Source organism: Brachyistius frenatus, unplaced genomic scaffold (genome assembly GCF_029030835.1).
Source record: "Brachyistius frenatus isolate BFR_SWC_R1_liver_20210118 unplaced genomic scaffold, ASM2903083v1 Contig_210, whole genome shotgun sequence".
Classification (NCBI taxonomy): Eukaryota; Metazoa; Chordata; class Actinopteri; family Embiotocidae; genus Brachyistius; species Brachyistius frenatus.
In genome coordinates this window covers 141,658-154,995 of record NW_027210809.1, presented here as the reverse complement: position 1 = coordinate 154,995, position 13,338 = coordinate 141,658, and the positions used below count along the sequence as shown (strand labels likewise).

Sequence of the window (13,338 nt, the reverse complement as noted above, 5' to 3'; positions counted from 1 at the left end):
CTGTATCTTTTAATCCAACAAAAATCAGGCTGAAACACTGACTGTCCGGTTACCATGGCAACCACCTGTCAACAGGTTCTCTGAAAAACCTGTTGACTGAAGTGTGTTCAGGTGTCGCAGCTCTGCAGCCTCGTGAAGTGATTCCAGAATTTAACCCCTGAACGCCTCAAAACTTCTCATGTGAACATTAACAGAAACAAAGATGCTTTAAAATTCAAAACACACAAAATAATCCAGAACACATTATTTAATTGAACAAGAAATCAACGACGTCAAACAAACCACAACAGACTGTTTACGATGTTGCAACAGCGAGTTTAATTATTTAGAAAAAACAGCGTCAAGAAAAATGTATCAAAAAACACGTTTAGTTCAAAGACCTGAAGGAAATATTTCATAGAAACCAATTAACACAACAGATTCTATCACAATCCGAGAGGATTACAATGGAACTACAAAAGTATTCTGATTACTGTAATCAGATTACAATGTAACTACAACTATTCCAATGACTGTAATCTGATTACAAAGTAACTCCAACAATATACTACCAACTATATTGCTGGATAATTACATCAGTTTGTGTTCAAATTACTTTATGAACCATCCTAAACACTGATGAATGTATTCTGATTACTCCGTCCTCTTAGCTCCGCCTCCAGGGGGTGCGTTTGTTTTATGTCTCCTTTTGTCCCTTCAGTATCAGGTCCATGTAAGCCCCGGTCACTAGACTCTTCTTGGAAACGCCCAGTTGCTCCATCAGACTTTCAGCCACCTTAAAAACAAGACACAAAAAAACAAAAACATTTCCATCTAATTGAAACACGTGCAGGTAAATAGATTTTGATTCCGTACATGACGGATATTTACAGATATGCTGTTCTTCAGTTTAAACCTACCTGCTGTCCCTCCTCCAGCGTCTGCTCCGGTCTCATCACCACCTGAACAAACACAAAAACACTTCACTCAGTTTGCTTTTTCCTCCTCTGAGCTCTGGATGCTTTTTGTTTTTTACACCCGTGATCCTGCGCACCTGTTTTGTCTCGACGTTGAGCTCAACGAGCTTCACCCCAAACTTCCCTCACAGCTTCAGGGAAGAAATTAGAAAACACGCCGAGACGAGTACGATAAAATGTGTGGGGGCGGAGTCACGGACGAGCGTCGCTAAAACACGACGCGCCGAGAAATGAGGAAAATAAATTTCAATTAAATCCGGCGTCCTGAAAGTCGTCCTCGAACGCCGCCTGCTGCAGACGACCATGAAACGTGACTGAAAGCTCAGGAACAGCCGGTAAATTCACCTTCGATGAGATCTGATCAAGAAAACAAACCATTTGCAGAATTCTGAGATTTAATCTCATTTTCACTGTTTGGGCCTGAAGCTGATGTTCATTTTAATCATTGACGAATCTGCTAATTATTTATATTATTAGTTATCATTAAGAATTTAGTCAATGCAGCATTAAAAACAACCATCACAGCATCCTGGAGTCCAACAACTCCAAAATATTCAACCCAAAGCAACAAATTCTCACTTTAGACATCAACATTGTTCGTGTATAAAACGTGTTTCATGTTTGACTTTGTAAAACTGAACTGTTTTCCCCCCGCTGCTTAACATATTTTTCTATTTGCAAGATTTTTGTGCGTTTTCTTACAGCGTGCAAAAAGAAGAAATTTTAAGATAAACACACCGATTCAACCACAAGTTAAAATTAACAAACTGTTCGGACTTGTTTCAGTTTGTGTGTGTGTGTGTGTGTGTGTGTGTGTGTGTGTGTGTGTGTGTGTGTGTGTGTGTGTGTGTGTGTGTGTGTTGACCTCCAGCTCCATGTAGTGTCCCAGTCCCTCCACTTTGTCCAGGTGAACTCTGGTCTGACCAATCAGGAACAGCAGTCGCTCCTTCCTCACCTCCCCTTCCACCCCGAGGGCGTCCGACAGCACAGTCTGCACACAATGACATCATCAACATCATCATCAATACTAACATTATTATTATGCTGGAGGACGGCGTCTCACCTGGAGGCTCTGCGGGTCGCTGGTCGGACTGATGGAGTAACGGGACAGTTTGGGTCCATCAGTGTCCGGACGCTCGTAGAAGATCAGCTGACCAGACCCGTTCTAACAAACAAACAAACAAACAACCTCAGTTCATGATGTGGTGTTCTTGGATCTGTTTTATCCTCCATCCAGAACCAGCTCTTCATCAACCTGCTGAATGTTTTTTTATTCTGAGCAATGAGTCAGTGAGTGTTGTTCTCCCGGCGGCCACCAGGTGGAGCCCTCTGTCCGTCTCTGTTTGAGTCGACACCGACTCCTTCATCACCACCAGGGGGCGCCTGATCGTCCTGAATTCATCCTGCAGCAGGACGACGAATCTGGACATCACAAAGAACCAACAAGGAGTTCTGCAGCAGAAGGTCAGAACCTCAGAGTCCTGATCTAAACATCACGGAGTCCGACTGGATCACATGAAGAGACAGAAAAAATAAACCCACACAACAAGAACTCCATGATGCTGCAAAACCAGCTCAAAACCAGTCAGGAACCGAGTCCAAAACAAAGACCGAAAAACAGCTCAACAGCAGCTCAAAATAAACTCCGTCATTGGTCGAAAACCACTTAGAAATCAAATTTCAACAAAATCTAAAAACCCAGTATGGAATCAGTCTGAAACCATTTAGAAACCAAACAAAAAACAAAGTCCAGAGGTGCCCAAACCAGCCCAGCAGAAGAACGGTGTCAAGGATGCTGCTGTCAGAGAGAACCATCGCCGTTTTAAAGACTAAATGTTCTCACACTAAAACACGATTTAGTTTTAATCTTTTAATGTCAGTATTTTTTAATTAAAACGTGTGTTCGTACCATGAAGTCTCGCAGCTTCAGGCGTCCTTGGCTGCAGCAGAAGAACGTGTCGTGCTGCCTGATGATCGTGCCCTCTGATTGGCTGAGGGCGGCGGCCTTCTGGGCGAACAGCGCCCGGTCGCTCACCTTGGCTTTGATTTCCACGTTGGACGGCATTTCTCTACTGAGCACGTGCAGAACAGAGAACGCAAAAAGGCAGTAATTAGAAAAAGAAAAAGAAAAAGGATCTGCTGCAATAATCGATCACTTTTATTAATCAATAAATCATTTTAAATCAAAAATATTTTGACTCCAGCTTCACAAAATGGAATATTTTCTGTTTTGTTTTTATCACATTGAACCTGCAGACATCAGATGAGGTTTTTATTTTTCAGTATTTTCTGATATTTAATTGACAAAGAGAGACAATAACTGGTAGAATAATAAATATAATCTTGAGCTGATGATAATTAATGTAACAGCAGACTGAGGTCGGTTTACGTCTAAATTCAGCTCATTTATCATTAAAAGCTCAACTTTTATTCCAGAATAAAACGTGTACAAGTTTACAAAAGACTATGAAAAAGATTCTTAAAAAAATAAATACACTTTACGTGTGTCACATAATGCTCTTAGACACGTTAAAAGTCTCTGAATCACGATAAAACCGGAAACAGCTGCAGCACATCCACCGAGACGTTTGGAGCGGAGCGCGAACATCCGGGTCACCGAGCTAAACGTTCATTTTTCTGAGTAAATTAAACCGTTGATGTTTGAAATACCAGCAAGACCATTAAAAATACACGCATCATCGCTATGAAGGTAAATCCTGAACCCTCAAAGAGTCCCCCGACTATCCGGTTCAAAACACATTCCGTACATTTCATACTAAAACCTATTTTTAACTAATCTCCCAAACGAGGCCACTTTCCGAATGTAACAAAGATGGCGGCGCGTCGGCTCCCCGGAGACGTCGCAGAGTCGCAACGTGGATTAAAAATCTGTTATATCATTCAATATACTGAATATTTGTCACCCTGGTTGTTAGAAAAGTGTTTGGTCATTAAAGAAATGTCTTCATAATAATTGTAACTGCTTTTAAGAGGCTGGCCGGGGCTTTACAAACATCACCGGTTCATTTATTTCATAATAAATCAATGGTTAGCTCCGAGACCGATGGTAGCACAGTGAGGACAAACTGCAGCTGCTAACCGGATATGAAACCGTGCAGACGGCCTGCGGGATGAACAACCGGCGACACGCGCGAATAAACCCGAGCTGAGTCTCACCTGGTGCTTCTGCTGCCTTTAGTTTGACTGTTGGAGCTCGAGTTTACCCGCGAAACCGTTCGTCCGGGGCGGAGCAGCGACAGCGGCCTGAGGGCAGCCGGAAACATCCGAAGGGAGCCGAGACAGAGAAGTCCAAACTGACGTCAGAGCAGCGTCAAGTAACGGGAGGTCGTAGACGATTAACGATGTATCACTCTGTGCCACTTTCTGACACAGTTTGCGAAACACAGAGTGACAAGAAGTAAAGACGTCTCACTCCGCCTCATTTCCGCTGTACAAAACAAAACAACAACAACAAAAACCTTTTCCACCTAAAATGTTCTTAGTTTTTACTGGTTTGCTTCAAGCTGCAGTTCCTTTAATGACTACTAGATGGTGGTAAACCAAACTTTCACTGAATTGAAGTGAATGGAAAAACCTTTAGCTTTCTCTTTAGGTTAGGTTAGGTTAGGTTTGGTTAGGTTAGGTTAGGTTAGGTTAGGTTAGGTTAGGTTAGGTTAGGTTAGGTTTGGTTAGGTTAGGTTTGGTTAGGTTAGGTTAGGTTAGGGTAGGTTAGGTTAGGTTAGGTTAGGTTAGGGTAGGGTAGGGTAGGTTAGGTAGTTACTTTATTAATCCCCGAGGGGAAATTTTTTTCGCTACAGCAGCATACAGAAACAACAAGATAATAATAGAATAATAGAACTTTAGAACTACAGTCTTTGTTTTTGTTCTTTTTGTTTTTTTTAATTCCCATATTGCTGTATTTTGTAAATTACAAATAAAGCGATTATAACCTCTTTCTGATTGGTTAAGTCCACCTGCTGCTTTGACATCACATTGTCGCAGACAGTGTTTCTGTTTATATAAGTTTACCTCTTCTTCCATGTATGCCAACACACACAGCTGAAACATGACTACATTTAGCTCACCGGCCCATCCATATAACTCTGACCTGTGTGTGTGTGTGTGTGTGTGTGTGTGTGTGTGTGTGTGTGTGTGTGTGTGTGTGTGTGTGTGTGTGTGTGTGTGTGTGTGTGTGTGTGTGTGTGCTGCCTGGCATTACTGGGCAACTGGATAGCATCATGTTGGAGTGAAAAGAGAGAGAGAGAGAGAGTGTGTATCAGAGAGAGAGAGAGAGAGAGTGTGTATCAGAGAGAGAGAGTGTGTGTGGGTTGTTTGGCATTTGGAAAAAACAAATCAGGAAAAGAAGAAGCCTGATGAAAAGCGCCGCCGAGGAAAACACAAAGACGTTTTTCTGTGAGTAAAACATGCCTCAAAAAATAACAAACAATGCTCTTTTATAAATCCTAAAGTTACAGCAGTATTTGTATTATTTAAGCAGAAAATCAGTGAGAGGAAGTGCTGTCGGTTTGTGTCTCTCAGGTCGGACGGTCTGAGCATGACTGTCACTTATTCCAGTAAAGTCGCCAACGCCACCTTCCTCAGCTTCCACCGGCTGCTGCTGCGCTGGCGGGGGAGCATCTACAAGCTGCTGTACCGCGAGTTCATCCTGTTCGCGCTGCTCTACACCGTCCTCAGCGTCGTGTACAGGTCTCTCAGTTATGCAAAATGTTCCCTTTTTTTTTTTTTAAAAGTGAAAATATTCCTTATTGGCCAAACTGACTCAACGTATACTTACGGATCTTTACTCTCTTAATATTGTAAAAAATTTCCCCCAAGAAGTTAAGAGCCAAATTATCTTGGATTGCCCCCCCCCTGGTGGCTGGTTAAAGTATAGCTCATAAGCCCCGCCTCCTCCATTGTTAGCCTGTGGTACATAAACAAAACTAATGAGCACGATCAGTCAATGGAGGAAAAAATTCATATCTAACTTTTTTTCTTTATCGAGAAAATTTAAAGTACGACTTTTTTTTATTGTTGGATTACCGTCACGTTTGAGCTGCAACCACAAAGTTTAACTCGAGTCAAACAGGCAACAAAGAAAGTTTGTGGAAAAAAGTCAGACTTTTCCCATTTACTTTAATGCAATTTTTTTCTCGGAGCAGCGTCTAGTGGCCATCCGTGGAACTGCAGCTAAAAAAAATAAATAAAAATAAATAAATAAAAGCCCCCCAAAAAAGGACGAATTTTGCCGATGTTTGCCAGATGTTGGTTGCGATGACGTGTCCTCCATCTTCTCCAGGCACGTCCTCGCTGACTACCAAAAGAGACTGTTTGAGAAACTTTCCATGTACTGTGACAAATATGCAGAGCAGATCCCCGTCACCTTCGTTTTGGGTGAGTTTACGCACGAAGTCGTAATACTTTTCAGTAGAGCTTTATGAGCTTTATTGCAGAAAAATCACACAAACAAAAAAAAACAGGTCTTCTAGAATCTTCTTTTCTAATGAATGAGGGATTATTTTCAGATGGACCTCCAGAAAACTAAGAAGAAGGAGTGACTTTAGCTAACAACACCGAGATAACTGATGGACACATTTTATTCACTTTGGATTTGATGAGAGAAGTTGAATGGGAGTCTATGGAGCCGGAGGCTTTTTGGAGCCGACCTCTAGTGGCACTCGCTGGTATTGCAGCTTCATTTTTCATACCCGGAAGCTACGAGCACTTTTACATACAGTCTATAAATCTTGCTATATTTTCAACAGCGGCCTAAAAAAATTCAAGGGACTCGCCTCCCTGTCCGTGTTTTATTGTTTAATTTACATAAGAGATAAGATCATTTTAAAAAAATTTAGATCCCAAAGATTCAACGGAAACATTATCCATCTCATTATAAGTCTGATTATCTTCACAGATTTCATTCCTAATGGTTTACAGATTCACGGCTCACGTGTTATTATTAATAACCACAGGTGGAGCCCGGCTAATTAGTCCACTGAGAATTGGGCTTAACACTCAACAACACAGGAAAAAATATGTAGCTGAAACTGTGCTTCCTGTTAGCACAACACATGGATGGACCGCCAGACGGACGGACCGACGGGGGAGTTCGGTTGCCTCATTTGGAGGCTGCTAATGGACACAGATCATTAATGAGGACAGAAAGCTAAAAGCCGGTTGAATGTTTGTGGCGCTGGTCTCCAACCTCCGATTCACACTATCTGAATGTTCCCCCCGACCATCTGTGTTAATGTCAACCTGTAAACAACCTCACGTTACTTTAATCCAAGTTTCCGGAAAATAAAAAGACAAAAATAGTGTCAGTAACCAAAACCGACACTTTTATGTGTTTTATTTACCCCAAAATAACCTAAAATCGTCATTCTGTCTGTGATTTATAGGTTTTTATGTGACTCTGGTGGTGAATCGATGGTGGAATCAGTTCCTGAACCTGCCCTGGCCCGACCGACTCATGTTCCACATCTCCAGGTACGTTAATGCTGTCTACACCGCCCTCTACAGGCAGAGACAGGAACTACAGGAACACCGTCCTCTACAGGCAGAGACAGGAACTACAGGAACACCGTCCTCTACAGGCAGAGACAGGAACTGCAGGAACACTGTCCTCTGCAGGCAGAGACAGGAACTACAGGAACACCGTCCTCTACAGGCAGAGACAGGAACTACAGGAACACTGTCCTCTACAGGCAGAGACAGGAACTACAGGAACACTGTCCTCTACAGGCAGAGACAGGAACTGCAGGAACACTGTCCTCTACAGGCAGAGACAGGAACTGCAGGAACACTGTCCTCTGCAGGCAGAGACAGGAACTACAGGAACACCGTCCTCTACAGGCAGAGACAGGAACTACATGTTATTTGTTGTTTACGCCTCTGTATTTCTGTCTTCTCTGCTGCCTCCAGCTGCGTTCAGGGTAAAGACGAATACGGCCGCCTGCTGCGCCGGACGTTGGTTCGCTACATCAACCTGACGTCGCTCCTCATCTTCCGCTCCGTCAGCACCGCCGTCTGCAAGCGGTTTCCGACCGTGGACCACGTGGTCGAAGCAGGTTAGAAACACTTTATGGGAACTGAAATGGTTTGAAGCCAGACAGAGTTCAGCTGCTCCCTCGGTCTGTCTCTTCCTTCCTGTAACGGACCCCAGCGATTGGCTCATTATCGGCCAATTCGAACCGGTCTGTGATCGGCAGCAGCAGACTTACGTGATATTTTGCTGTTGATGATTTCTGATATTTTAGTGACCTATTTTGAGCTTCACAGACAGATTCAAGTCACATTTTCACCTGAATGTCAACGTCAAATAAATCTATTATTATTATTTACAAGCAGTAGGCAGGCATCTAATGAAGGGTTTAAATTACACTTTAATGTCACTGTAGACAGATGTTGTCACATTTTTTTTTATTCACATATTTCATACATGTTATGAGATTATTTTTTTTACTTGAATTTTATCTAATTTATTTTTTTTAAATGTCAAAGTTAAAGAGCATTAAATTAAAAAACACTCGTACTTGCTTCCCAGCTGCAACACGTTGTTTTAATACTTCTGTTAAAAGTGTCATCTACGATGTCTCAAATGAATCTCGGCAGGTTTCATGACCCCCGAGGAGAGGAAGGTGTTCGAGAACATCCGGTCTCCTCACCTGAAGTACTGGATCCCCGTCGTCTGGTTCTCCAACCTGGCGTCCAAAGCTCGACAGGAAGGACGAATCAAGGACAGCATCGACCTGCAGAATATTCTCAACGTGACGCTAAACTTTAATTCTTTGTCGGGAGCATGAAATTTATTTAGTTAGAGGACGGGGGGCGTGTGTGTGTGTGTGTGTGTGTGGGGGGGGGGGGGGGGGGGGGGAAACGTATTTATTGCAACTTTTACTGAAGCTCTTAATGCTTGTTTTGCACCACTGCCATTAGTCTACAAATGTATTCTGTCGGAGAGAACGAGGCTCTGAAACACTCAGAGAAAAAAACGTCATCCTTCAAAGCCAATTTAGAGCCTAAACCCTGTGACCACAGAAATCAGACGTTTAGGGAATGCAACGCCCAGTTTTCTGCCAGCAGGATGGACGAGACTCTTTCGCCAAATCAGCGTGTTGAGTTACAGAAATGAAGAGTGAGTAGGTTGTAAATAAACTTTAAAAAGCCTGTGTTGTTCCTTTTGTTTTCAGGAGATGAACGTGTTCAGGACGTGGTGCGCGACTCTGTTCGGCTACGACTGGGTCGGCATCCCGCTGGTTTACACGCAGGTCGGCTTCTGTCCTCCCACGGGTGGACAAACACATAATGTCATTATGGGTCATTACTGTAACTGAATCAGACCTCCGAGTTCCAAAAAGTCTCCGTCTGTCTGTTTTCAGGTCGTCACTCTCGCCGTCTACACCTTCTTCTTCGCTTGTCTGATTGGCCGTCAGTTTCTGGACCCGGCCCAGTGCTACCCGGGTCACGACCTCGACCTCTACGTCCCCGTCTTCACCCTGCTGCAGTTCTTCTTCTACTCCGGCTGGCTCAAGGTCGGGTTAACCCTCTTCCTGCGGCGCCCCCTGGTGGTCTACAGTCTGTTTACGTGAAACAAAGTTGAAATTGAAAGGAGCAAAGAAGACGTCAGGTTGTTGTGGATGTTTTGTAGGGAGGAGGTCGGGGTGGATGGATGAGTCGACAATACGTTAAACTTTAGAATATATTAAATGTTGATTTGGACCTACAGGATTTATGACTTGAATATTGCCAGAGTTATTAGTGATATTTTGTTTTTTAGCCCTTTAACTGTGAATCATGTTGATTATATAGGCTACTGACTGGGTTCCCTACTGACTGAAAGAGTAAGTAACTGTGTGCTCGACTGTTTTTCAAACTCTTGCCCTCATCCTGTTCTATTAATAACTCCCCTTACAAAGTTATTATTAACTTACTGAGTGGAAAGGAGCCAGAAATACAGGAAGAGGGTCAGAAGTGCGACTCAAACTCCGTCCACTGTGTGGCGCTAAACAAAACTGAACAAGGTTCATACTCTCGGGAATATCAGACATATTCATACCTTGATTTTGCAAAATTTCTTAAAAGGGTGTTTTAACATATCTGAACTTTTGCTGAACAGCAGCGGCCTCTGTGGCCACAAGTGGTAATTACAGGTCCTCTATGTTATCGACAAAGGGATATATCACGAATTCTCACTGATGTTTGGCAGTAATGTGTTAATCGTTTTTGTAAGAAGATATCGTACAAACGTCCCCCTCTTGTGGTACTTTCTGAAAGCTCACGAGTTGCCATGTGTTTGAAGGATTTCATAGGTTTTGGTCATAGGGGTCTCGAAATGGCTCACTAGCGCCCCCTAACGTGGGATCTCAAGACTGCGTTCACTTATATTAACAAAATTTGGTGGACATGTGGATCACTCCTGGATATATAAAAAAAAAAAAAATCTTGTTTATCAATACATTTTGCATTAAATGTCGACGTTCCCCAGGTGGCCGAGCAGCTGATCAACCCGTTCGGCGAAGACGATGACGACTTTGAGGCCAACTGGATCATCGACAGAAATCTTCAGGTCAGCAGCCGAAGATTCTTCAAAACTGATATTTTTCAGGTTATTTCCAAAAGTACAGATGATAAATAAATAAATAAATAAATAGTGGGATAACGGGACGTTTAAATGGTTCTTATGAGTACAAAAAAAACGACAGATGGGAAATTTATAGATATTATTGTCAGTATTGTGTTATGAGACCGCTGCTGCTGTTCCGTTATTTGCGTTGACACGGCAACAGTCAGCTGTTCGACGTGTTCCTGCAGGTGTCTCTGCTGGCGGTGGACGAGATGCACATGAACCTGCCTCAGATGACCAAAGACATCTACTGGAACGACTGTGAGGCGCGACCGCCGTACACGCTGGCGGCCGCCGACTACTGCATCCCGTCGTTCCTCGGCTCCACCACCGACATGGGGTCAACACACGCATACTTACCAGAGATTTACAGATGTGTGCATTTTATACACAGGAAGTTTTATTAGTTGAACCTCATTGTTTTTGTCATTGTATTCGGGGAGCAAATGTGAAATTTCTAACTTTTGTTTTATTTCTAAACTTAAAAGAGAAAACCGTTCGAGATGCCAAAGAAACCTTAACAGGGTTTCCAGACTATAATCAGGTTGTGAGCGAGTTTCATCAGAAAAATGACAAAACTCTTTTGTTCAACTTCTCTTCCAGACTCTCCGAAATCCTTCAGTTCGATGAGGATGAAATCACCGACATTCATCTGCGGCAGCACGAGTCTGTTTTGACTCGACGCCAAGAATCCGTAAATCAACGAAGACATTTTAATAACCTGTGATTGTTTTCCTGCTCAGTAATACAAATACTAATAGATATCAGTGAAATATAATACAAACTTTAATTAAACCATAAACTGGGGAAGACTTAATTACTCACTGATGTGAATCGTGCCACCTGGTGGCTGACAGTTAAGCACATTTTGGCTTATAATTACTGAGTCCTCAGAGCTTCTTTATGCCCAGAAATCATTTTGCATATTTTCTTTGCAACAGTTTGTAATTTGAAATTGCACAACTTTTATTTATTCTTTAACAAATTTAGCACATAAAAAATAAACTCTCTTAATCGTCTAAATTCTTAAAAGAGAAATCTTCATTCCTTAATCAATTGTCCAAATGCAACCAGGTTTAGATGACAGGTTGCACATTTCTGACACAGATAGATAAACATCAGGTTCTATGTAGACGATACATTCCTGACTGGTATTAAAATCAGCTTTCGTTCTTTCTTCACGTGGCCCTGAAATGTTTAAACAGGAAGTTCTGAGAAAATATGTTTTTTTTTATGTTTGGAGGTTTTGGGTCGAGTCCGCCGGTTGCTTAGCGTTCAGGAGCCTCCTGAACTCCGACCTCCTCGACCAACCTTCAAACGACACAGCAGCGACGCGACCGGCAGCTTCTTCCCCGACTTCAGGTAGCGGCGCCTTTAAAAGACTTTCCAACTGATGTTCTCTTGGTCGTAACAAGAGACGGTCTAATGGTTTAAACGTCTACGGTTTACATTAATGATCGAGAGGACATTTACCTTTTCATTTTTAAATCAATTCCCCCCCCAGGACCCATCCGAGTCCGGAGAACGTGGCTCCACCCTCCTCCTACTTGGTCGAGCCGCCAACGTCCGTGGACACCTTGTCTACGTTAAGAGAGGTCAGCAGCAACCCGCCCTCCCCGGAGAGCTCGCCATCATCCGTTTTCCCGCGGCTCGTCATCAGCCCGCCGTTGGCTGAACCTTTGAGCAAACCCCAGAATGGTTTGGATCATTCCCCCACTGAGGAGGCAGCGGGCTTTGAAAACCCAAGGTGATTATAGTTGGCGTCATGAGTTAGTTTTTAGATAATAGGTTTAACAAAAATTAGGCAAAGTTTCCTTTCACACCTTCCAGTTCCGCCGTTCGATGCCTTCAACGTCTCCCTGATCCAATTCCTTGTACTTCCAGAGACGGATCCGTCTGCTGTTCCCCAACTCAACTGGGACCCAAAGAATTTCGTTGGACGACGCACACCGGCCCGAGTCGCCCGCCGACCCGCCCGAGAGGGCGCCAGTTCTCGCTCCAGTTCTCCAGGCAGTCGTCACAGGCGTCGGTCCGAAGCCTGCCGAGTCCGAAGGGCCTCGGGCGGCGGAGACGAGGCCTGGCGCGATTCCAGTGCCGGCGATCGGCCGCTCCGACCGCGGACACGCTGCAGCTCCCCGACTACAACCAGGACTTCCAGGGAATGGCGGCGACCGATGACGACGAGAGGGAAGGAGCCGGCAACGCCGAAGAGATCAAGAACGCCGACTCCCGATCGCAGAGTTTGGAAAAGGAACGAGAGCCGTAACGTTGTCCGATCGGATCCAACCGAGCCGGCCTGAGGTGGTGACGGTGCTTTACAACAGGAGCTCACGATGACTTTCATTTTGTTGTTTTAAACCAACAAAAGCCTCGAAAAAAAACCTGAACATGCCGACCCCTGAAAGAAAGTTCGGGAAGCCCAGAATTTGGATCACTGGAGATAGAACACTAAACCTTAAAGTATAATTCCAATAAATTTAAAATCGTCTCTATGGATCACGCTAACTTTGCACTTTCCACCTCAACAAGTCGCACAAAACAGCATGAAATTCAAATGTTTCGGAGTCTGACCGGTACACTAAAGAAGCCAAAAAACAACAACTTCTGTGGCTGAAACATCTGTTAGAAGAAGAACGCCTACAAGCACATCATCTTTCTGCCTTAACGATGTTTTGTTTTTTTTAAATGGAAAAGCTCATTAGAAGATGTGAAATTAGACGATGATGCTGAATTTCTTGCAAAGACAATTTGTGTTGA

General features: G+C 43.5%; 2 protein-coding genes across 5 annotated transcripts; one reads left to right on the top strand and one right to left on the bottom strand.

The window, feature by feature from the left end:
- Positions 1-229: 229 nt before the first annotated feature.
- LOC138633145 (uncharacterized) lies at positions 230-4,252 on the bottom strand. 2 transcript variants are annotated; one of them, XM_069719209.1, is made up of 6 exons: positions 4,134-4,252; positions 2,866-3,028; positions 2,020-2,121; positions 1,822-1,947; positions 900-941; positions 230-775 (listed from the first exon to the last, which is right to left on the bottom strand). In XM_069719209.1, the coding sequence occupies exons 1-6, from the start codon at positions 4,238-4,240 to the stop codon at positions 677-679; spliced, it is 639 nt and encodes a 212-aa protein (XP_069575310.1). In that variant the 5' UTR covers positions 4,241-4,252; the 3' UTR covers positions 230-676. The 2 variants fall into 2 exon arrangements, with proteins under 2 accessions (XP_069575310.1, XP_069575311.1); XM_069719210.1 differs by having other exon boundaries at positions 2,866-3,025.
- Positions 4,253-5,306: 1,054 nt separating this feature from the next.
- Positions 5,307-12,847, top strand: LOC138633134 (bestrophin-3-like). 3 transcript variants are annotated; one of them, XM_069719194.1, is made up of 14 exons: positions 5,307-5,369; positions 5,496-5,663; positions 6,256-6,350; positions 7,358-7,445; positions 7,881-8,026; positions 8,571-8,725; positions 9,149-9,226; positions 9,338-9,490; positions 10,444-10,524; positions 10,770-10,921; positions 11,185-11,275; positions 11,825-11,943; positions 12,086-12,328; positions 12,466-12,847. In XM_069719194.1, exons 2-14 carry the CDS (start codon positions 5,512-5,514, stop codon positions 12,845-12,847), a joined length of 1,935 nt encoding a protein of 644 aa, XP_069575295.1. In that variant the 5' UTR covers positions 5,307-5,369; positions 5,496-5,511. The 3 variants fall into 3 exon arrangements, with proteins under 3 accessions (XP_069575295.1, XP_069575297.1, XP_069575296.1); XM_069719196.1 differs by lacking the exons at positions 12,086-12,328; positions 12,466-12,847 and having other exon boundaries at positions 10,770-10,956; positions 11,825-11,912; XM_069719195.1 differs by lacking the exons at positions 5,496-5,663; positions 6,256-6,350 and having other exon boundaries at positions 5,310-5,369.
- The last annotated feature ends 491 nt before the right edge of the window (positions 12,848-13,338 follow it).